The following is a 25,284-nucleotide window of genomic DNA, read 5'->3' as shown; positions in this document are numbered from 1 at the left end:
CCAACCATAGAGCAGACAGCAGCTGAAGGCCACCAATGGGTCTTCAATGTAGCAAGAATTCCTGCACCCGTAGGTGTTCCATTTTCCTCAAGGCTGGTGTGCAGACTTCGGCAAAACCACGAAAAATAAATGAATTAACAGTATGATAAATTTACCTAGTTCCTTGTTATTTTACAAAATTAAGTGTTCAAAGAATAAAATTGAGAAAGGAAATGGGGAATGTGTCAAAGCGACAACAACCCGACCATAGAGCAGACCTCAGCCGAAGGCCACCAATGGGTCTTCAATGTAGCGAGAATTCCTGCACCCGTAGGTGTTCCATTTTCCTAAAGGCTGGTGTGCAGACTTCGCCAAAACCACGAAAAATAAATGAATTAACAGTATGATAAATTTACCTTGTTCCTTGTTATTTTACCAGATTCAGATCAAATGCAAATGTTTTTTTGTGAACATATAAACTAATATAAGCCTTCAATAATTTATTTCATAAAAAAATAATTCATAAATTAATAATTCAAATCAATAAATGTTCCCTCCTTAAATAACAGCAATACGATCAAACAGAATATAGTCCCTTTTTCATTTAGATTAATCTATCTTCATAATGCATGAATACACTGATTTCAATGAATTTAATAGTCTAAATAACTACTATAATCTACAAATTTGTGAATATATATCATTCAACAAAAATAAATTGTACATGCAATCATTTCTATGTATGAAAACAACCCTAATTTCTTGCAAAACATATTACAATCAAATTTATACTTTACATTTAGTTATTATGACAAGTCTCTGAATAATGATTTATGTTTTTTAAGTTTATAATCTTGGAATGACATATTTCTCTGTGAATGCTACAATAGGTGCTCCAGTAGGAATTCCAGGGAATGGTCCTGAAGATCCAGCAATATCTAGATGGGAATATGGTAATGGCTTGTTTGAATCTATTCCATGCTGAAAAAGAATACAGAAACATAAATGGTGATGAAATCTCATACATTTAACTGTTTTTTTTGTTACATTGCATATTTTATAGTTGACAAGTGAGACATCTATAATATCCTTCAGAATAAAGATTCTTCAATATGGGAAAGTCCTTAGCTAAAAGACCACTTTCCAGTTTGTCCGTCACCAAAAAAAAATTGTCAATTATGCACGTCTTTATGACGTCATTAACCAGACAGAGGAGATCGCCTATATTCCTGCACTATAAACATTCATCAGTGTTTGTGTAGGATAAACTAGAAATTATATTTGTTCTTTAGGTACTTAATCACAATTCCCTAGTGACAGCAGTGCTGAAAGACAATTATGAGAATTCAATTTGCCAAATAATTCGTGCAATATAGTTTTATAGTTTTCCAACCACTCGCTCAACATTGGAACCGTAGTGATAACACCCCTAAATGCATGAATGGGTTTTGACAGAAATGCATCAAACTCTAAAGGTACCAGTCTTGTATTACAACTCCAATTTCCGGTGCATGTCAAAACATGGAGGGAAACAAAATAGTGCATTTTTTTCTGAATTTTTTTCTGAACTCAATTTTTTCTGTTTGATTATAGGTTTATGCTGAATTGAAACATATATATAGACTTCAAAAAAAATCTTGCATCGTTTGGGGATATCAATCCAGGAAAGTGGAAGGATATCATGTTTACTGGAAGTGATGCGACCTAGTAAAAATAGCAAACAGAAAGTAGAAAAAAAATGTTTTGACTTCAGGATTGCGTAACTTTTTATTCTTCGTGGCAAGACCCCTTTCTTTTCGATTAAATCACAATTTCACATTAGCACATACATGATATGAACATGAAATTTTTTTTCTATGTAGCATTTTTTATTTTTTTATTTTCAAAGATCAGCTGTTTAGCATGTAAGCCTATGGAGCAGTCAATTACAAGACTGCAACCTAAAGTTGTCTATTTCAGAATAGATTTTATACAACCCTCTCATTTATGCAATTTTTTGGACAGAATTCCTAGTAACAATTGCCACGTTTTTTTAACACTTGATCAACAGTTTTCTAATACAGAGACTCATGAAAAGAAATTTTACATTTAAGATAATTACATTTATTTCTTTATTCAAAAAAAAATTCAGTGAAATCTTTAAATTACATTAAATTTGTTTTTAAACATAAGTGCTATGAACTTAATACACTCCCTACCTTTTCCAAACCTGAAGCCTTGATAAGGAATGCACCAGGTCCTTGATGCCCACGAGCTGTCATTGTTGAAGGAGCATTGTTACACTGTAACACATCTTCATATTCTGATTTTCCAGTGTGGAACTCATAATCCTTTAAAACATGAGAATATATTTAAAATAAATATTTGTATGACTTATTTTATGCGCCTTATGCTATTCAGCAACACATATCTTTTGAGTCTACATTCCTGATAAAAATTATTACTAAATAAATTAAGAAACTTATCTAATGATGCAAACTGAACACATTTGCACCATTCAGTTAAAAATGAAAATGGAGTCAAAATTCTGTGTAATATGGCTCCTATTGAAGCTTCTATGGGACTATGATTAGGATCTTTGAATCCTTTTTCAGAGAATATCATCTTAGTAACCATGCAGACCGAAAGGCATCTGTAAAATACCAGCCTTCTGGACCATGTATAATAAGTTTTAAAATGAGGTTTCCTCTTCACTAAACTACAACACATGTCTCCCCTTTTAAAATATTTGCATTAATAAAATTTTTGGGGTCAAAATACATTCATTTACACAACAGAGGATATCCAAGAAAACAAGAATATACTGATTAGAAAATTAGACTAATAGTTTAAGGTACATACATCTCTCCTAAGTGTTGATATTTCAAATGGATCACCAATACGGTCCCCTGCTTCCTGCATTGTTTGGGCGGTCTTCAATTTTCTTGCTGGACCATTGTCCATTATTATCTGAAAATTAATAAGAAATTTGAGTACATCATTTTTTTCTTATCCAAAATACACTAAATGCCTTTCAAAATATCTTTTTTAAGAAACTTTTGATCATTTATGTACCTTGCAATATGTTTCTTATTTTCTTTAGTAAAGCAATTTCTGAGTGCTTTTTTGTTTGTTTGATGGAGAGTATACAGAGGCAAAAGCTTCCTACATATTTCAAGACTATTAAGATTAATAAGAAGGTAACAGGTAAAACCCTTCCTTCCTTGACCTTGTTTAAATGGCTTTTTTCAATAAAATATTTTGTATAAAATATTTTGTATCCGATAACATTCAAATCATCAGAATAAACTTTAAAAAAGTCTTAAAAAGTTATAAACATGCAATCTTGTTTTCTAGAAACTCCTGTTAACACATTTTTCACTTGGTTCCTTTGGAAGAATTTTTGTAATTTTATTTTAAAGATTGTGTAAACGGACAATTCCCTAGTCAAAACCATTTAAAAAAAACCTTTAACTTACTGAATAATTAGGTCCCATTGCTCTAATGGAATGTCCTGTGAGGGTTGCTATGGTGAATAACTGTGGATTGACAGCTGATAATGCCTGTGATAAAAAAAATAGTGAAAATTTATATAATTCTTAAAACCATTTTTCTACAAACAGGTGGTACAAACACACAGTTGAAAAACAAAATGCACACAATTTTTATTGTTTTTGTGGGGAGTCATTAATTAAATAGTGATCATCAAATAAACCTAAAAGTGGGATAATTGAACTTGAGTAAAGTAACTACATAAAAGTCATTTTTTTTCAAAATTAAAATGTTCAATCTTAGAGATATCAAAAAGACAATAACTTGCTTTTAAGGTTTTAACTTTTATGTGTTAAAGAAACGTGAAAAAATAAAATATTAACACTGATATCATTTCCTATTTAAAAATACCACATACATCTTCTTTCATTTTACATAATACATCAGCCATGACCATTCTTCCTTCAGCATCAGTATTACCCACACGGACCCTCACTCCAGCTCTGGATGTAATAATCTCATCAGCAACATAACAGTCTGAAATAACATGTCACTTTATTTTTTATTTTTCAAAAATAAAGTATGATTTTAAGATAACAAAATAAATATTCTGCATATAATAATTCTACAACTATATCATATGTTTAATACATAGATATTTGATTCTCTCATAAATTACTATAATATTTAACAATAAGAGTATAAAAATGTATCAGAAGGAATAGTGGAAGAAAATGTTTTACTTGTTCCTTTTTCATATTATATTTCATATATGGTCAAAACTATTTTTCTTGTAATCTGAAAAGTTCTACTTCTATTTAGACAGGGGACCTTGCAACAACCAGATGTCTCACTAAAAAAAACCTTGAAAATTTTGAGAACCTTACTTATCTAAAAGTTATCTGGTGATCTGAAGCATTTCTAAAAGTGTCATGTTCCCTATTGTAGCCTCAACCAATACCTCTATTTTAATACAATCAAGTTCTACAATTCTTGAATGATTTTATGTAAGTTGTCAGCATAAATTATAAGCTTCCTTAACTTCTGAGAGAGTTTTATAAGAAATCTGCTAGAGTCATAGCATGTCTTGTTTAAAATAAGTAAAAGGGAAAACATAGATTAATTTATGACTGTTTTGACTTCATGCAATAGAAATGTACAAAATCACATATTTTCAAAATACCAATAAAACAACATTGTGAGAGACAAAAATCCATCTTACCTTGCCCTACACTATTCCTCACCATTGCCAATGCTCCGACAACTTTCAGTCCCTTTGGTTTAAGCATGGACAAGATCTAAAACAAGTAACCATTATCAAAGATTAAAACCTGATTATATGTCAGATATTCTTAAAGGGGTACTAGCTTCGAGATATTTAAAAAATCTAAAGTAAGATTGTTTTTGTCATCATCAAATCATTCATGAAAATGAAATAGTGAAATAATAATTGGCTTTTAGCAGCCAAAATAGTTAAATTTTGTCAAATTAAGCGAAGAAACATTGATATTTTCTAATTCACTTGCAAGTGAATCAGTCGACCTCATTAAATCCGTATTCATGTGAACTTCAGTTTAACCCCTAGCTAGAGATTAACAACGCATGCATTGTACATGTACTGGTTATTTTTTAAGAAAAAGAATGTCAACAATGAAAGTGAAACTACGGTAAACCATTTGATTACTTATTCGATCCATATAAAATCATTCTTATACAGTTAAAAACAATGAGAAACATATATGTTTAATCTACTAAATAAATAAAACAGACCTATAAAAATCCCTTTGCACGTGTTGGTTTAATCTATTCATATCTTTATTGATGTTTACATCGCTTATATAGTCATCTGAGGTCAAATCGATAGTAAATTAGATGGCGACAGTACTAAAATTCACACAAAACGAACCTATATTTTATCTACCCCATGCTCTGTAAACTGTTTATTTTGGACTTTTGGTAGTTTGGATAAATGTTTTACATTGTTATAAATCAAATATGAGAATTTGACTCAAATCGGTGACCATGAATTTGACAGAAAGTGCCCCTTTAAAATATCTTTAACATTTCGTTGATTCAGTATTATTTTACTTTAGACTTTCTTGTTTTAATTTTTGTTTCATTCATGTAATTTTACTACCCAGATTAATTTCTGTTATTTGAGCTGATTAAAACTTGTAATCTCTTCATGTCCATTTTTCCAAAAAAAGAAGTTACACAATGATTTCATGCAAAGTATACACACTATTTTTGGTAATAAGAGATTCACCAAAACTAACATGCCTAAAAAATCTTTGTTTTGTTAAACAGGACTTGACCTGAAAAAGCAGATCTGAAAATCTCATTTACAAATCTCATTTACATGGGACATCTCAACATTTAAGTTTCAGACCATATTTCAAACCATTCATACTGGTTAAAATGAGTCATATGTAAAAAAGTTATGGATGGATGAATGAGAAAAAGTTGAGTTCATGTTAAATAAAAATACTGCAGAAGCATAACATTAATATCTGACATCCCTTTAAGAGTGACTTCATTTTTTGTACAAATATATATAAAAAAAAAATCCTCAAAATTCATATAGTAGTAAATTGAAGCATTACTATTACTATGTACTGGTTGTCAACTTAAATCAAATAATTGAAAATATGTGGTTACACTGAGTGGTAATTATGCCAATGACAACTCTCCACCTTAACTTTGTATATGAAAATACAAAAATGGAAACTGTGATTTCATTTATTTTTTTGTAGATACTAACTTTTATGAATTGAGGGACATGTGGAGAAATGTTTTTCATGGTTTTGTCAAAAGTTGTAAAACAAGCCTGAAGATTTTTTTCCTTAGTTGAACACTTCAAAATTCATAGTTCACCTGGTACGTGAAATCCACATAAATTGGAATACCACAAATGATAATGATTCCACAGTATATGGTAAACCTTGCTCTCTATTAGATTTTCATTTGTTTTGCCTGTCACATCAGATGTCAAAAATACTAACCTTGAAGAATCCTGCAACTGCAGCAGCCCCACATTTGTCTCTGTGCATACCTGCCATGACACCTCCAGCTTTGATGTCAGCACCACCTGTATCATAGGTAATTCCCTGAAATTACAATGTGTCAACTTAAAAAAGTTTGGATTTGATATAAAAAGGAATTATTTTCACTTTTGTATGTATTACAGATCAATGTTAAGTTAGAAGCTCTGAGGATCATGTATTGCACACCATGAAAATTTGCACCAATAAAAAGTATACAATGCACAAGAAAAATCTGATACAACTGTCTAGAATATTCTACCTTGCCAACGAGAAAGAGAGTTGTATCTATCTTTCCTTCACCTTCATATTCCAAGAAAATCAGTCTCCCTGTGTGTCTATCTACATCTGTAATGGAAGGTGAAATAGAATTAACAACAGAAACTTTTACTCAAGGTATAAAGTGATACAAGAAAAATGATGAAATGTGTCTACCTGACAGATGAAAACATCTCAAAGATGTCTACTTTTATCCTTCAACTCTGAACTTCAATTGCAGAACCATGTTTGTATTTTCATGCAACGCTGTTTCTATAATCCCTTCAGGTAGCAATCTGAAACTGCATTAGTCATGTTGAAAGATTGATAAGGTGGCACACAAATTGTAAAACATAATGTATCTGTTTTTGATATGGTTTTGCTCATTGCCGTAAAGGATATTCAGTGGCCTAAAGTTGCTGACATCCACTTTATGTGGATTGCTTCCTCATTGGCTATTAAACCACATCTCCATATCTTTTTGTGAATAATTAAACCTTTTGTTATAAAGCACAATATTGCTCATTTGAAAAGGATTGTGTATGTACTTTATTTCTCATATCATCATTCTCAATTTGACTTACTGCTTGCACACCTGTTTACAGCTTCCAATAGGGGAAAACTTTTCTTGAATTCATTTTTATCAGAAATTACATTAATCTGAAAAAGATAATATAATTTGCAGCTCTCTATTTCAGAAAGTAAATAAATTTTCACTTTTTACATTTAAATGCATTTAGAAATAAAATTATTTAAATTGGAATCATTTCAATTATCCCCTCATAAACATTTAATTTATCTAAATATTGGGACTGGATATAATTTCTTTACTTTTGCCCACGGAGCCTGATGTTCTTCTTCATAAAGACGACTTGATTTTGATAGTTTCTTTTAACAATCAAGTATATGTCTCATTTTTATGAAAGATTTGCAATTTGAAAATGTTTCAAAGTCCCTTTATATGCAATCCATCCTTTTTCTTTCTCATATTATTGTGAACTAAATGGAGCTTTTCTACAGAGTTATCTCCTCTTAGTCAGGGTATTTCAACATTTTCTTTAATTTTTTGTGCTATTTTCACATTTCTTCTAAGAGAAATCCATTATTCATTGATTTACCGGAGAAAAAAAATCGTCTTCTAAAAAGATAAAAATATTTCTTCTAGATTAAAAACCAATTTGAACTAGAGGCTCTAAAGAGCCTGTGTCGCTCACCTTGGTCTATGTGAATATTAAACAAAGGACGCAGATGGATTCATGACAACTTTGTGTTTTGGTGATGGTAATGTGTTTGTACATCTTACTTCACTGTACATTCTTGCTGCTTACAATTATCTCTATCTATAATGAACTTGGCCCAGTAGTTTAAGTGGAAAATGTTAGTAAAAATTTACAAATTTTATGAAAATTGTTAAAAGTTGACTATAAAGGACAATAACTCCTTAGGGGGTCAATTGACTATTTTAATCATGTTGACTTATTTGTAAATCTTACTTTGCTGAACATTAATGCTGTGTACAGTTTATCTCTATCTATTATAATATTCAAGATAATAACCAAAAACAGCAAAATTTCCTTAAAATTACCAAATCAGGGGCAGCAACCTAACAATGGGTTGTCTGATTCATCTGAAAATTTCAGGGCAGATAGATCTTGACCTGATAAACAATCTTACCCATGTCAGATTTGCTGTAAATGCTTTGGTTTTTGAGTTATAAGCCAAAAGCTGCATTTTACCCCTATGTTCTATTTTTAGCCATGGTGGCCATCTTGGATAGTTGGCCGGGTCACCGGACACATTTTTTAAACTAGATACCCCAATGATGATTGTGGCTAAGTTTGGTTTAATTCGGCCCCGTAGTTTCAGAGGAGAAGATTTTTGTAATAGATAACAAAGATTTACGAAAAATGGTTAAAAATCGACTATAAAGGGCAATAACTCCTAAAGGGGTCAACTGACCATTTTGGTCATGTTGACTTATTTGTAAATCTAACTTAGCTGAACATTATTGCTGTTTACAGTTTATCTCTATCTATTATAATATTCAAGATAATAACCAAAAACAGCAAAATTTCCTTAAAATTACCAAATCAGGGTCAGCAACCCAACAATGGGTTGTCCGAAACATCTGAAAATTTCAGGGCAGATAGATCTTGACCTGATAAACAATTTTACCCCATGTCAGATTTGCTCTAAATGCTTTGGTTTTTGAGTTATAAGCCAAAAACTGCATTTTACCCCTATGTTCTATTTTTAGCCATGGCGGCCATCTTGGATAGTTGGCCGGGTCACCGGACACATTTTTTAAACTAGATACCCCAATGATGATTGTGGCCAAGTTTGGTTTAATTTGGCCCAGTAGTTTCAGAGGAGAAGATTTTTGTAAAAGCTAACGACGAACGACGACAGACAACGGACGACGACGGACGCCGGACGCCAAGTGATGAGAAAAGCTCACTTGGCCCTTTGGGCCAGGTGAGCTAAAAACAGAGTCCAGGATCCATTTTTAGGCATGTTGCTTGTACAGTAAACAGTATTACTACAGGATCCTCTCAAAATGTTTGTTTACATCTTACCTTGATGCCAGAATCTTTTAATGTTTCTTGTACATATTGAAGAACACGCGGGGCAGCCATTCTCTCTGGGTCTGAACCTCCAATATCTCTAGCAACAACCCTGGTATATATCAAATTTAGAAGATTTAAAGTTCACTAAAATTACTTCACAAGCTATAAATGTGTGGCATAATATAATAAGGAGCTCGTTATCTTGATTTAAATTAATCTAAAAGAACTAGAAATACTGTGAGCACTGCTCAAGAAGACCCTTTAATCTATTTTTTTCAAATCAACATTCACACACAGTGGTATCCACTGACACACAACATGAATACACCTTATCGCTAATCACAGCTGACCTGGCCGCTTGAAGTTTGACGCATGCAACAATCACTTTTCCATTGTGGCACCAGATATTTTGTTTTATGAAGTCAAATTTTTATGGGAACCTGTGTGATATCCAGTAATGGAGGACACATAGGGATAAGGTGTATTATTTGGCACAATTAAGGATACCTCAAATTAAACTAATAATAGGTTTGTTGTGGTAACAAATTTTGAATAAATAAAATTCTATAACCATCCAAATAGTTTTCATCGATTGACAGACAAACAAGATTATAAAATACAAGCATACCACCATCACTTTACTTATGTCCTTGATGATTGCTTGTGAAGAAAGTTACCATAAGAAAAACAGCTACTTATAAGGAATTCTAGTCCTATTCATTTTTCCTGTAGCCATATTACAATGTTTAATTCAGTTTAAATTTCTAATTTAATATGACTGGTAGTTACTCTGGCAAATCTTTATACTTCATACAAATTGTAATGAGTTATATACCTTCCTGATTCTATAGCTGTAGTAACAGGGATGGATTTAGTGACTTTGACTTCATCACTACACCAAATACCCATTACATCAGCTTTACTTTTCTTTTCTGGTACATCTTCTCTTATCTCCAGAGGCTAAAAAGTAAAAAGATATATCTTGAAAGTGAGGATCCAGAAATTTCCATAAAAAAGGGGGGTTGGGGGATGGGGTTGAGAGAATTGACTGACCTAAGAGGGGACCCGCTCCAGTCATTCTCCAGTGAATCCCTATATAATCAACTAAATTTTTCCAATTATTTTACAAAACAATATTTTTCATTTCGTAAAAGCCAAGTCATGTAAAAAAGACTGCTAATGTTGTCACCCCTTTTTGAAAATTGATATTGAAGGAATCCATTAATCTGATTTTGCATTTAACACATGAAAAAAATAAAATCACAAAGATACTGAACTTAGAGGAAAATCAATTCGGAAAGTTCATAAGGACATGGCAAAATTAAAATACAAAATGCATCAAAAACGAATGGACAAGAACTGTCATATTCCTGACTTGGTACAGGCATTTTCAAATGTAGAAAATGGTGGATTAAGCCCCTTTCAATTTCATAACCTGAAACATAAAATTGCAATTTTTTTTTTTACAGGGAATGATTTTGATCTTGAACAATATAAAGAGACCCTGTACTATATCAATTTGGTCCCCTTAAGTAAGTAAAGGCCATGATTTCTGTTGGGATGAAATACTTTAATCAATATTCTTGCAGTGCCATTACTAATAAAAATGACCTACCACATATAAAGCATGAAGTGCTCCAAGAGTTGCTACTTTGCCTGCAAATCCAACAAAGTTGTCATCTACTGGACGTACAAATAAAGGCTTCTTGCAACCAGCCTTCAGAGCTCTAAAAAATTAAGATAAACATCTATTAATTAGTTTGATATATACAAATTTCACAACTGTGTTGCAATATTTTCAATGCAAATTTATCATCTTTTATATTTTTTCACAGATCACCTGTGCTTTGATGATAATAAACAAAACTTACTGATTTTATTTGACTGATGAAAACAGATGTTGGAAAGTTATTCTTGAACTTTTGGAGAACTAAAATAGTTTTTGGTATAGGTTTTCCAGTATGAAATCCATATATATATATGTAGGTCTAATCCAATTCTTTATAACTTGACTCCCACCTGACAAAAACTATTTAAGTGGAAAGATCAAAAGCTTAAACTAAGTTGTACTGATACCTTTGCATTCCTTTAACAGCTGCATCTGCAAACCTTCTGACATCATCATAATCTCTATTCAGTGGTCCAGTAGGGGAAAATATCTGTTTAACAATAGAATTATATTTAAGTTGTACATCTGGATTCATATTGTTGGTGGGAACCAATTTTGGTGGATTTTGTGTGTAAATGTGAACCATTTCTAATGTTCAACAAAGTTTAACTTTTTATAAGCTTTTATGCAGACTTTGACAAACCACAGAATCCAATATCCACAAAATTACCAATTTCCTTCAATCCATAAATATAATCCACAGTATAAAAAAACCATATTCCTGACTTCAAGCCTTTTACCTTTTTAAGTTTCCCTATTATCTCATGGTAGTTCAGTAAATAAACATAAAATATTTAGATTCTTGGTTATGTTTTTACATCATATAACTGTATATAATATTGAAGATAAAAAAATCAAGCACAAATAAAATTATCCCCAGCAGTTTTTTTTTTTTTAAAAAAGCACTTCTTTTTTTTCTGGTTGATTACAAAAATAAATACTATAGAAGGATCTAAGCATTATAAATATATATTTACACTCACCAATCTTTTTGATGGAATAACATCTGTTTTTATATTATATATTTACACTCACCAATCTTTTCGATGGAATAACATCTGTTTTTATATTATATATTTACACTCACCAATCTTTTTGATGGAATAACATCTGTTTTTATAAATATCACTTCCTTTGTATAAACTTCATCAATCTGTAAAGATAGTTAAAATGATAGATTATGGCCATTTCTTTCCTTTACCTAATATCTGAATGACAAAAAGTGTCAAAACAGTTAAGAATGGAGCAATAAAAGATCATAATAACAGAAGGCAAATAGCTCATAACAAATCAGTACTTTCATTTAATTCTTTTTGATGGAATAACATTTGCTTTTATAAATATTACATCCTCTACATCAAACTATAAGTAATCATTCAAAAACTATGTTGTTTAACCCTACTGAAACATAACTCTTGAATGATAGTTGCTGTGAAAATGATGATTTATAAACATGACCTGTATCATACAATTAAGAAATTTAAAATACAATTTAAACTAAAGTTACTTATTAAAAATTTAAAAAAATCTTTGGATATACAAAAGGACAGATAAACACATTAGGATGACAAGGTAGCAACTGTATCTTGAAATGGTTACATTTTAACAAAGTTCAACATATACTTTTGTTTAAGAAGCATGTAGTCCAAAATAAAGAAAATACCAAAGAGACACATTCAACATCATCAAAAACTACCATGACCAAAAGGTTAACCTTATGTGGGACATATCGACAAATGAACAAACAGACAAATGGAACAATAGAAGAATGGATGCACAGACCAGAAAAAATATTGCCCCTCTACTATCATAGGTGGGGCATAATAAACTGGTAATGCCATGAGGAAAATAAAAGAAGACCAAAGACAAACAGTAGTATACATTACACTACATAGAAATCTAAAGAATGAGCAACACAAAGCCCACAAAATTTGGGGTGATCTCAGGTGCCCTAGAAGAGTAAGCAGATCCTTTTCCACGAGGGGCAAACTTATATATCAGTAACACATGTTTTCATTAGTTTATTTTATCTCATGAATAACACATATCATACTTACCTCGCCATATTTTTCAATGACATCTTTGAGAGGCTCTAAATCACCCACAAGTTTGGATGGAGAATCTGTTACTATAACAACACCATCATACTGGGGGTCCTTGACCTTCACACAGGGCAATAGTTTAGGAATCCTGAAAACAAAACACAGTTATTACACTATCTACATAATGGAAAAGAATGGTTCCATGAGAACTGTTTATATAGTTTCTTCAATTCAATTTAAAAGCTGACACCAACATCATATGTAGCCATTTCATATTATGCATTTTTTTTTTTACATTAAACCCTTATTCAAGCTCCTCAAGAAGGAAGTCTATACAAGAATTATGTTCACTGCACTATGGTGTCAAAAAGTAGTGGTCATCTTGAATTTCATAATTGACCTGAATAGTCAATTAAGTACAGTCAATACCATGTAATGCATTTGTACTTATGAAAGAGTTCTTCTCGACACCAACAGCAAATCGCAAAGTAAATAAAAAAGTTAATTATAATTTCTTGAATTTTTCAACTGGAAGGATACTCCTCAGAGATCTAACCTATCGTTATACAACTAATATTGTACCCATGCATTAACACTGCTCTTAACATTCAAAGGACAGGTTATAAAGCTACCTTTGTGCCCATTTTCCCCAATACTTTCTTCATAGTAACAATTGATAACTTTAGCAATAACTTGCTTGAAAGACAAATTCAAATATATTCTCTATTTCTTCATTAAGTTTCTCCAAAATATGGCAAATGCTAAAAGATTACAGTCCATCTGACAGTGAAAGGTCAGATCATAATTTTTTATATACTGTAAGAAATGATGTGTATATGCATAATCAATTCTTGTAACTAGGTTAAGTATAAGTATGTTATGTATTCTGTCTATACCTAGTACAATTACATATAATAGGTGAAGAAACTTTTCAAGGACTAAGAAATATCTAAGGAACCTAAGACAATGAGTCATTTACTTGGGGTCATCAATAGTTGTCAACCATTTACATAAACCTGAAAAACACACACTTTTTCAAACTAATGAATAGGCTAAGATAATATTTATGAAAAAGACTTGACTTAGCTTCTATAGAAGGTTAACTTTTCAAGTGACCACAACTTTTCTTATCCAAAATCCTTATCATTATCAAATGTTTCATCTGTAAACAAAATTTTGTGTAAGTATATTAAAAAGATTGAACAATAAATAAAATTTACAATTTAATTTTCTTTTAATCTAGACAACCTTATTTTAAGTAAATATTTGACAGTTATAGACATGATAGAAGAGTGTGTATTTTACAAAAAAAAAAATGGTGGACACATTCTGAAGTATCTATTCAGATTATCATTAAAATGAAGTGATACAAATATGCTTATATCATAAGAGTATATATTATCTTTTTTTTTCTAATCACATGCTTTCAGTCGTAAGTAAACTAATGAAAAAGATAACATTATAATCATACATATATCTTGATAAAAATATAGAGTCTAAACTAAAAGCTAAATCTTACTTACATTTCTAACATGATTGAGTCATATAAACTGACAATTGACAATTTTTATAATTATGTCATACATAAATTCTTTTCAATCAGTTGAATATTTTTTAAATTCCATAGTTCTTAGAACTAGGTATTTTCAAAAACTTTGTTTTGACTGTTTTATAAATATATCTTTATATAGATATAGGAAGATCTGTTTTTGAACTATGAATTCCGTTTGACAATTACATTTGTACTATAATTATATCTAATGTAACAAGCACACTCACAGTTCTTAGAACATAGGGTTTTCAAAAAACTTTGTTTCAATTTTTTTTATAAAAATATCTAAGTCTTTTTTTTAAATTTAGAATTCCGTTTGACATGCCATAATTATATCCTATGCCCATGATGCAAGCACACTTGAATCGGTGCAATTTTTAAAAGTATTCTTAGATCTTGGGGTTTTCAAAAAACTCTGTATTAAATGTTTTAAGTTATAAATATATCTGGTCTTTTTAAACTTTGAATTCTTTTCCAGATAATCAAATTTACAGACAGTATAGAAATTTTTCAGTACAGATTTAAAAAACAAGGATAAAGATAAAATAAATCATTAACTAAAATTACACCAGCAATAGCTTTGGTACATGTATAATCAAATTGAAAACCTAAAAATAAGACCTACTCAATGTTCTGCCTAGAACAAAAGCACCTAAGGCAGAGAAAAATAATATGTGTGCAACTATCAAAGGAAATAGTCCGGTGAGGGCCGATTTTGGTCCCAAATTTCAGATTCATCTAACTAAAGATTTAATTTTTGGACACTTTTTAAACACTTAAGTGGCTATTTCAGTTGATTCAATTAGTTGATGTGAAAGATTTTAACTGATTTAGTCATTAAAAACGCTCCGATTCAAGCTTAAATATGAAAAATCTATCAAATATGCCAAAAAATTCAGAAGTGTTCTGCAGAACCCAATGTCTCGCCTACTTTTGCAGTTAATCACAGGCTAATCACAGGCTCAACAAAAATGAGGAAATTGTCTAAAACTTAACTAAAATTGTGAAGATTTCTGTAATTTAGCATGACTTAATGATGGTAGTACCCGATATTTGTGCATTGTTTTGGAAAAAACAGCCCATATCCAATAAATAACTAAAAGTTTACATTTTAACAATTTTGTAAAACTGCTATAATTTGGGGCCATTGGGGCCTTACTGGACCTACTCCTTTTACACATTAAAGTGTATGTAAAATTGAGATAGTTCAAACTTTGTATTTAATTATCTGTCACAATTTGTACTAAAGAATGTTCAACAAACTAGTGTCCTATTTTTTACAAATAATTTGATGGCTTCCATATCTCCAGCAAATAAAAAAAATACAGAACAATCAAGAGGAAGCTGTCAGATCCTTATAACATGTATTTAAGTGAAGAATTAACACTGGATCTTTTTTTAAAGAGATTGCTTAATATGATGATAGATGATCATCAGTTGATATTAATATGCATAAATAAATGTGAGAAAGGTTAACAAATTGTATACCATTACTTCAAGCAAATTAGTATAGCATAAATGGCTATTTTACGTTAAGCAATAACAAGCTAACAATAGGTAAAAGTTTGTGTGAATTGTACCTTTGTGTACAACAACTGTTATATGAAAATGACGTCAAAGCTGATCTGAAGTTAGGAATGGGAAATACTCTTCTTATATGTTTTAAGTTACTGGTGAAACCTTTAAACAGCATTGGAATACTTTACAGATATTGCATTAAATAACGTAAAATATGTTGGTACACTTTCCTGAAAATATAATGATATATGTATGAAAGCAAAGAGTTGTTCCTTTGTGCTGAAATATTTAACACATAAGTATCATTTATTAGGGAGGCAGCTATAACTTCCAAATACCAGATAGTGTACACTTTTAATTTTTGATGGATTGCAGCTTAGAAATTAATTGACTTCCTGTCATATTTAAATTTAGATTATTGCTTTGTTGTAAATGTGGGTTTTTTTACTTTTCGTCATGATTGGGCCTCCTTTAGCTGACTAAAAGTTATGGTTTTGATTCATTGTTATAGGCCATATGGCAGCCTATTTCATTTTCTATGTACATTACCCTTATCTCTTCAACTCAATATGTAATCTTGTGGATAGTTTTCTCATTGGCAATCATATTACATCAGCTTACAAAAATGCCTTATTTAACATTATTAGTAAACAAAATAATATTTGTGTTGAGATCTTAGGGAGTATCTACAGAAGTCACCTCTTTTCACATATATCAATTTCCTGTGTTATCCAAGTTCATATTTCCAACCATGCTTATTTATTTTTCCATGGAATTAGTGTTATGGGATAATTGTTGTTACAAAATGTACAATGCTAATTTTTCCTGTTTCAAAGAATTTCAAATTATCTCCCCTTCTTGATGTTACTGAATGTAAATTATTTCCTTTTTACTATGTTGAATAAGAACCATTTTTCTTAATTCATATCTGGTGTATCGTATTTGCATGAAAATTTAGTTAAATTAATGATTTGGGCTTTCAACAATTTTTTACAATTGTTCAAAGATACATGTATGTGATTTTACATAAGAATAAATCAGTTAGCTTAATTATCTCCCCTTTAAACACATTAACTGGAATTGTTTTGCTTCATGCACATTTTCATACAAGTATATATGTTTAGTAAGTTAAGAGTTTTGATCGATTGATTGCAGGTAGCTGTACAATAGTATATATGTCATGCTCATAATTGTTCAAGTGGCAGGATGGCTATATATATATGAATGGAAATTGCACCTGAAACTTTAGGTCTCTAGATGACAGACTAACAGGTGGACAAAGCATCTATATGATCCCTATTTTTTTCAAATGGAGCATAAAAATATAGATTACATGTATGGCAATGATAATAATGATAATAGATTGTGGGTTTAATGTCCAGTGTCCAATATTATATGTAGTTTAGAAGAAAAAAAATGTTACCAGCAATATAAAATGAACTCGGCTTTGTACTCCACCAACTATTTAGCAAAATTTTCAATGTGCTAGTTCACAATAAGACTGTCACCTTACTCAGAACAGTAAATAGCATTTTTTTTAGACATGTTGATTCAATAAAAATGTTCATAATCCCTAATTTTGTACCACAGATATCTTGATAATGCAATGGCTTGCAGAGGTTTTTGGAAAGAACAATAGTAATTGCAGCTACTGCTTGATTAATAACCTCTTATTGAAATAGAAAATTATCATTTAAGGGGGCTCGCAGGTCTAAATCATTTTTTTAATTTTATGTAGGATTTCTCTATATTTTTCTACAAATGAACTTTATCTTTACCCAAGATGACACATTTCCTGTCTAATTACACAAAAAGCACTTTACAATTCATATTCTTGCCCAACAATATTGTTGTAAATATCGGGAGAAAGAGAATCTCGGCATAATGACTAAGTGCGAACAGGACTCAGGGGAAAAATACCTGGATTCTATAGACTTACCCGTCAGATGGATTCCCAGAATCATTTTGCATATATTCAATTCTTTGCTAGCAGTCAGATTTCATTTGCAATATTGGAGAAAATAATCAACCATTTCTCACTCTAACAGGTTGGGTACAATCCCTCAAATAACAGGTGCCTGGTGGCCCTCAATGTAATGACTACATGTATCTCTTTTAAGTGGGGTACATTTTGTAAGGGATAAAAACATTTACAAAGAACTGCGAATTTGTCAAAATATGTCTATGAATTTTGTAATTTTCATGGACATTAATCTTCTTTAATATCATTAAAAATAAGTAGATATCTCAAAATCTGAGAGCAATATGAAACCTTATCCAAGACAGTCCACCATTTCATGCATTTAAGTGATACCCATGGGGTTCCTAGCATGTCCAAGGTTTGATTTTACAGGCTTAGTTTTAAACAGTGTTAAAGTTACAATTTATAGCAGGGGTGGATCCAGCCATTTTAAAAGAGGGGGGGGGGGAGGTTCCAACTATATGTCCCCATTCAAATGCATTGATTGGCAAAAAAAAAGGGGAGGGGTCGTAACCTTTCCAATTCCAATTCCTTTAAATATATTTTCATAATTTTAATGGGACAGACAGACAGGATATTAGAAAATTGTGGTGAGCAGCACTCAAATGATCCTAATCCAATCCGTGGTTTCTACTTTCATTATAAGGGAGAGAGAAAAAATCAAAATCAGAGTTTGATAAATGTACAATAACTATGATGTATGTGCAACTCAACATTTATCATTGTTTGCAAAGCATTAATATACAATACCCTTACATTATGTCACACCTTCAGTGTCTTCTCACGTTCTTGCCGGTTCGTGTCTACTTTCGTTATCAGTAGACGCACTTCGAACTTCTCGGGAGTTTTCGCTCGACAGAAGGGGGTGTGTCAGGTGCATTTATAAGATTGTTTCTCTAGCAGGTGATTTGAAAAATGAGGCTTGTGCAATTTCAAGATGCTGGCAACAGGCGGATTGGTGTTGAACTTAAAGAAAACGGAGACATTGTTGATTTATGCAAGGCAAATCCAAACATTCCCAATGATATGAGATCTTTTATTGAAGGCGGCAATGCTATGCTCTCAGCTGCAAAAAGGTATCAACTGATAAAAATATACTATATTTAGATAGAATGGCCTTCACTCTTAATAGTGGATTTTGACACCTGCAATAAAACACATAAATTCATAATCTTTGAACAGTCATAGTGGATCATCAATCCTGCTTTCAGTGTCATTTAATATTTTAACTAGATTTTTATTAAGTTAAAAAAAAATAAAAAGCAGACGCAAGAAGCTACCAAAAGGACATTCAAACTAATTAGTCCAAGAAAAATTTCAACATTATGTCTTTAAGAGAAAAAACATCTGAAAAATACTGAGCAAACATTACCACAAAGATTCAAGGTGATCTAAGAATAAGGTGCTACTGAAGGGTAATCAGATAAATCCTGCTCCATGTGTGGATTCCATTGTGTTGCTCTTGATAAGTTCACATGATAGTATGATGATACACATTCTATGATAAGTATCGTTTGATGATGTTAGGCTTGTGGTTATGACCATTGGAACTTATCATCAGCCATCTGCAACACAGATATTTCTTTTACAGGTCAACCAGTACAAGGGTAGTAAAATTGATAAAGATCAATGACTTAAACTTTACCACTTTGAACTCCTGTTTTTAAAAATTCCTTGTGACGAGCTATTTTATGCATCAACTGTTCATGAACATTTATACTATGTTGTTATATGTTTATAGGCTCAATATCAAGGCTGATGACTCAACTTGCTTCAAAGGTGTTCTAAAACATTGTAAATTTAATATCTCAGTGTAAATTTCTTATTTCATTGTAAATTTCTTATCTGTATTAAAATGAGAATATTGGCATGACATACTACAGGTGAAGATGTTATGGTACACTTTTGTAAGTTTTTTGTTTCTCTGCTGTTGTTTTTGCTAAGATGTTGGTCTCATTTATTGTATGTCGTGTGTCAAGGATATGGTATTAAAATGGGTAAACATGTTTGCTCCAATTTTCCATTTTTTTTCTTCAAAATTACGACCAGCAAAATAATAAACAAACAATAAACAATTATAATACTAGTATTATCTTAAATCATTAAAAGGATTTTATTTCATCCAAGATAATTAGGAAGCAGTATTAATGGGAAATAACATAACTGTAGTCACTAGTGAATTTACTGAAGTCATTACAATTTATATTTCAGTGTAGTAGATGGAGGAGGCAGTATTTTGAAACGAGACACAGTGAAAGTTGTAGCCCCTATCTATAATCCAGACAAAGTATTATGTATTGGTATGAATTACACAGATCACTGTATAGAACAGAATGCTCCTGTGCCAGAAGTACCTGTTATTTTTAATAAATTTCCAAGTTGTATAATTGGACCAACAGATGATCTGGAATACCCAGAGGAAACAAAGGTATCAGTTTTAAATCGTCAGCATCTCAAAATAATAGCTTCTAAGAAGAAAACTGCTAGGCCTGTACTTGTTGAAAAGATTTTGGGTAAAGATTGTATGAAATGCAATCAAAACCCTATGTTATTGACTTGGTATTAAAATCTTCCAAGGATTATCACTACCTTTTTGATACACAAAATGCAGTGTTTGATCATAACATTTTATATATCCTACATGTCCTATCCATGAACATGATAAGATAAGATAAGATAAGATAAGATTTATTTTATTAAAGTGTCACCATCCATTACAATATCAATATATATATATCCACATAAAGTCATAAGAACCCAACATTTATGTAAAAGGATGCCAGCCGAAAACGACTTATGAGACACTATCATTAAAACAAACATCTAATACATACATAAAAGGACAGCTTTGATACATTTAAAATGTATTTCGTAAATTAAAAACAATAAAATAAAAAATAACAAAACATATATAATTTCTAGATGACATGTTTTCGTCGATAAAACATATGATAAAGGGAACTAGCTAAAAGAGGAACCATATTCTCATTACACATAAGATAACGAAGTTTTTCAACATCACATAAATTCTCAAAATCAACATTTAAAAGACAGGCTTTGGCATATAATTCATGTCTGATATCAGAGTAAAAACAACAATTAAAAAGAAAGTGTTTTTCATCTTCAATTTGGCTACTATCACAAAAAATACATAAACGGTCTTGTAGAGGTTCTGGTGGTCTAGCATATCGACCTGTTTCAACTTTAAGTTGTAACGAACCAGCTCTGAATAGTGACAAAATACGTCGGTGGCATCTATTATTAACTACCTTTACATAAGGCTCCGTACCAATACAAGTTTTAAACAATCTATAAAATCTTAATTTATTACCATTGACTTTATTTTTATCATTCCATACTTCATGGTGCCAATATTCTTTTTCAAAAGTTTGTATAGAGTCCCATACATTATTCATATTAATATTAACATGATGAACATTAAGTCATTTCAAGAAATCTATCACTGTAATATATTGTCAGATATTTCAGTCACAAATAATGCTATACCTATCAAGAAGATATATAAAATTTGCAAGGCGCAGGAATATCATATCAGTTCTAAAATATAAATTAAGTCATTATAAAAGCCATCTTAAAAAATTGGAGTTATCTCCCATTGTCCAGCAACTACAACCAATGCTTCATTCAATGAAATATTTATAAATTTTACTTCCCACTGATAAATTAAAGCAATCTGTACCCTTACTTATAAGCCCTTTGATTCATACTGTACTTGATAATTTTATGTAGATACAATATGAAAGGTTAGAGCCAACAGAGACTTTACGTCAGTATGTACACGTATTAGTATTTCTTTGTCAGAAGATTTCTGAAGTTTGAATTTTTGGTTAATTTGTTTCAATAATGGGATCAACCATAGCTATGAAATCATAAGTCAATGAAAGTGATTTGTACATTAGTCACAAATTTAACAATTTGACATTAGACTGTGCAATAACAAACTATTAGGTGACAAATATCAAGGTATTTATTACATGGAAACAGGCATAATTATTTGTTTTTTAATATAAAAAAAAAACACAAAAAAAACACACAAATAAAACAGTGATTGGAATTTACAAATATTAAAAGAAAAATGAAACATGAATTAGAATTATCATATGAAGTAAACATAAATGCATAGAGAAAAACAGTGAATTAAAAAGAAATTGCAGTCATATTTTTTAACAGTAAAATGAAAACATCCATAAGTATGCTTCGAAACAATAAAATTATCTCCCCTAGTTGCATTGTTAGCATGTATGTCTATCTTTCTTGCTCTAAAATAGAAACTTTTTATTTATCCAGGAATTGGATTGGGAAGTAGAATTAACTATTGTTGTTGGGAAAGATGCAAAGAAAGTATCAGTAAGTTTACAATACATGTATAACAGTATCTTTATAACCCTTCAATGTAGAAATAGGAGGTGTCAATCATAGAAGCACATGGATGTCGACACCTTCTTTCACATGTGCAAATGTGCTTTCACAGGTGCAAATGTGCTCTTTAATGCTGTTTACTCACTCATTTAAATATGAGGTGATTTATTTTAAGAATGCATTAAATTGTTTTGGAAAAGCCCTTGTTACAAGGGCGCTTGATTTCATATGTTTTAAAAAACATGAAAAGAATATGTCTGTAAAAATTAAATATTTCATTTGATATTTATTATTAAATTATGTCAAGGATACAGCATTGCACAATTATTCAAGTACCCAATGATTAGATGTTTGTATTCACAGCACTTTGACTGTATGCTTTACATGACAACACCACAAAATGGCAAATAATGGCTGCACATTTTTTCATTTTTAGAATGATAAAGGGATAGGGTAAAGAAAGGTATGGAAATTAATAAGCCTGTGATAACATGATGAAAACATACATTAGGTTTTTTTTATGCAGTTATACCGTAGTTTACTTATGTATTTTGTAGGAATCAGAGGCAATGGACTATATATTTGGTTATACAGTAGCACATGATGTCAGTGCTAGAGACTGGCAATTAAAACCTGGGTGTAATGGTGGACAATGGGTAATAGGAAAAGCTATGGATGGGTTCTGTCCCCTTGGTCCTGCTATTGTAACTAAGGAAGCTTTAAGTGGTAAACATTTCTTACTGTTGAAGGTTAAGTGGCATGACTCTTATATAAGGACATTACATTTCCAAAAATATAAATATTTGAAAGCATTTCATCTGGTTTACCTTTTTCTATGATTGATACTCATGAAAACAATATTAGGTAGATGAATTATTGTTGTCAGTTGAGATGGACATAATATATCACCTTGGTTTATCATTCACTCAATTTTAATTAAGAGATTTTTGTAAAAGGTTGCTTTTATACAAAAGACAACCATGTCCAAAAAATATTAAAAAAAATTACTGTAGCTGGTACTACTTTGTCATAGTATCAGTTGAATATTTTATATAACAGACATCCAAAATAAACGTTTTCTTTCAGATCCTCATAACTTAGGATTGAGATGCAAAGTTAATGGTGTAACTAAACAGGACAGCAGTACAAACCAACTAATACACAAATCTGCAGCATGTATAGCTTTTGTATCCAGGTGAGTAGTACAAACCAACTTATCCACAAATCTACTGCATGTATAGCTTTTGTATCCAGGTGAGTAAAGGTGTTCAACTATTTTGAGTAGTTGTAAGAATAGGTAATTTTTGAAGAAAAATAATCTTTTCTCCAAGGTTGGTCCTATGTTTCTTGTCTTAAGTTGTCTCATTATAATACACCACTGCATTATTATTTTGTTTTGTCATTTTATACATAAAGGCTATCTCATTTTTTTAACATGTAGTTTACCTCCATAGATTTCTTGCTTCTTTTTAGATTTATGACCTTGAAAGCAGGTGATCTGATTTTAACTGGTACACCTCCAGGTGTAGGCGTATTTAGAAAACCACAAGAATTTCTTAAGGTTAGTAGGTTTTTATTTCTTATGGTTTAGGTGTTATTTTGGAATTTCTCCAAATAGAAAACATATCAATTTGTACCATTGTTACTACTTTGGAAAGTTTATAATATGACCTTTTTAATACTGTAAATTCAGAAATTATTGGTTGCATTTATTATTGTAATTTTGTCAATTTAGACTAAAATGAGTTTTCATATTTAGCAATATTAAGAAAAAATTTATATGAAAAATTTCAAAATTTTGAGATTAAATTATTGCAATTATAACCATGTCACATTTTACAAAATAATAAAAAATCCGCAATTATTTGTGAATTTACAGTACATGATTCAAAGTTTGTTGGACAATGATGATAAGCATGTAAATGTGTTGATTCAACAGCATCTTTGTTTTAAGCATTCATAAGATACAGCATTTCTTACACTTGACCCAAGTTGAGAGTATGGTAGTGTAACAATGAATTCTTTCCATCACAAACATATCTTCATGTGAGAAAAAATGTCCTAGGAAAAAGTTACTAAACTTATATATTGCTTTTTTCTGAAACTTTCCTTGGAAATCTGTGTAATTGGTATTTTTCTAACATTACCTATTCCTGTGAGATCGTTTTCAAGTTACTTCACTGATATGAGGTTTTCCTAGTCATTGGTGTTAAGAAAAACAGCAAATAACAGATTATCCTTGGTTTTTCATATTGTTGGAAATTTCTTGTCTTCAAAAATTTGTAAAAAGATAAATGAATCTAATGTGAATCTATGTTTTTTTTTAAACTGGAGTTGAATAATGAGTATAATTCTATATTTTTTTTCAGAAAGGCGATGTAGTAGAATGTGAAATTGATGAAATTGGAAAAGTTGTAAACAAGATTGTGTGAAATGATAACATTCAACAACTGAGAAACGATAGAAAATATTACTCTGGAAGTACATACTAGAAAACTGTCATGTTGTCTTATTGAAAGGATGTGGGGCAAAAATACAGGCTTAAATTATAAAGAGAAACTCAATTAATTTTTTACAGATATATTTGTGATGATTGTCAGGCAGCATTGATGAATAAAGAATTATCTATCAAAGATGTAAATGGATAAAAGTTTTTTTTTTTTTATTAAGCTAACTTTTATAAGGTCATGTCTGGGATCTTATTTGTTTTGCATCAAATTAAATTGATAGATTCTGCCTGCAAGCTAGGAAAGAAAACAAATACACAGTTGTGGATCTATACGGGTATAAAGGTCATATGCCTGCGATAAAAATCCTATTTTGTGC

At 30.8% G+C, this 25,284-nt stretch overlaps 2 protein-coding genes across 5 annotated transcripts; one reads left to right on the top strand and one right to left on the bottom strand.

Annotated features, from left to right (window-relative positions):
• Positions 1-464: 464 nt before the first annotated feature.
• Positions 465-18,966, bottom strand: LOC134716189 (putative aminopeptidase W07G4.4). 3 transcript variants are annotated; one of them, XM_063579020.1, is made up of 17 exons: positions 18,835-18,918; positions 16,160-16,327; positions 13,043-13,175; positions 12,073-12,138; positions 11,393-11,475; positions 10,932-11,043; positions 10,152-10,276; positions 9,326-9,425; positions 7,334-7,409; positions 6,754-6,839; positions 6,453-6,557; positions 4,673-4,748; positions 3,869-3,987; positions 3,438-3,521; positions 2,821-2,928; positions 2,178-2,309; positions 465-960 (listed from the first exon to the last, which is right to left on the bottom strand). In XM_063579020.1, the coding sequence occupies exons 2-17, from the start codon at positions 16,270-16,272 to the stop codon at positions 826-828; spliced, it is 1,653 nt and encodes a 550-aa protein (XP_063435090.1). In that variant the 5' UTR covers positions 16,273-16,327; positions 18,835-18,918; the 3' UTR covers positions 465-825. The 3 variants fall into 3 exon arrangements, with proteins under 3 accessions (XP_063435090.1, XP_063435092.1, XP_063435091.1); XM_063579022.1 differs by lacking the exon at positions 16,160-16,327 and having other exon boundaries at positions 18,835-18,966; XM_063579021.1 differs by lacking the exons at positions 16,160-16,327; positions 18,835-18,918 and adding an exon at positions 14,551-14,671.
• LOC134716190 (fumarylacetoacetate hydrolase domain-containing protein 2-like) lies at positions 18,939-25,080 on the top strand. Of its 2 annotated transcripts, XM_063579024.1 has the most exons (8): positions 18,939-19,154; positions 20,290-20,506; positions 22,387-22,446; positions 23,016-23,184; positions 23,545-23,599; positions 23,659-23,712; positions 23,932-24,019; positions 24,828-25,080. In XM_063579024.1, exons 1-8 carry the CDS (start codon positions 18,994-18,996, stop codon positions 24,888-24,890), a joined length of 867 nt encoding a protein of 288 aa, XP_063435094.1. In that variant the 5' UTR covers positions 18,939-18,993; the 3' UTR covers positions 24,891-25,080. The 2 variants fall into 2 exon arrangements, with proteins under 2 accessions (XP_063435094.1, XP_063435093.1); XM_063579023.1 differs by lacking the exon at positions 23,659-23,712 and having other exon boundaries at positions 23,545-23,653; positions 24,828-25,079.
• The last annotated feature ends 204 nt before the right edge of the window (positions 25,081-25,284 follow it).

This window comes from Mytilus trossulus, chromosome 4 (genome assembly GCF_036588685.1).
Source record: "Mytilus trossulus isolate FHL-02 chromosome 4, PNRI_Mtr1.1.1.hap1, whole genome shotgun sequence".
Classification (NCBI taxonomy): Eukaryota; Metazoa; Mollusca; class Bivalvia; order Mytilida; family Mytilidae; genus Mytilus; species Mytilus trossulus.
This window is presented reverse-complemented; position numbering and strand designations above follow the sequence as displayed.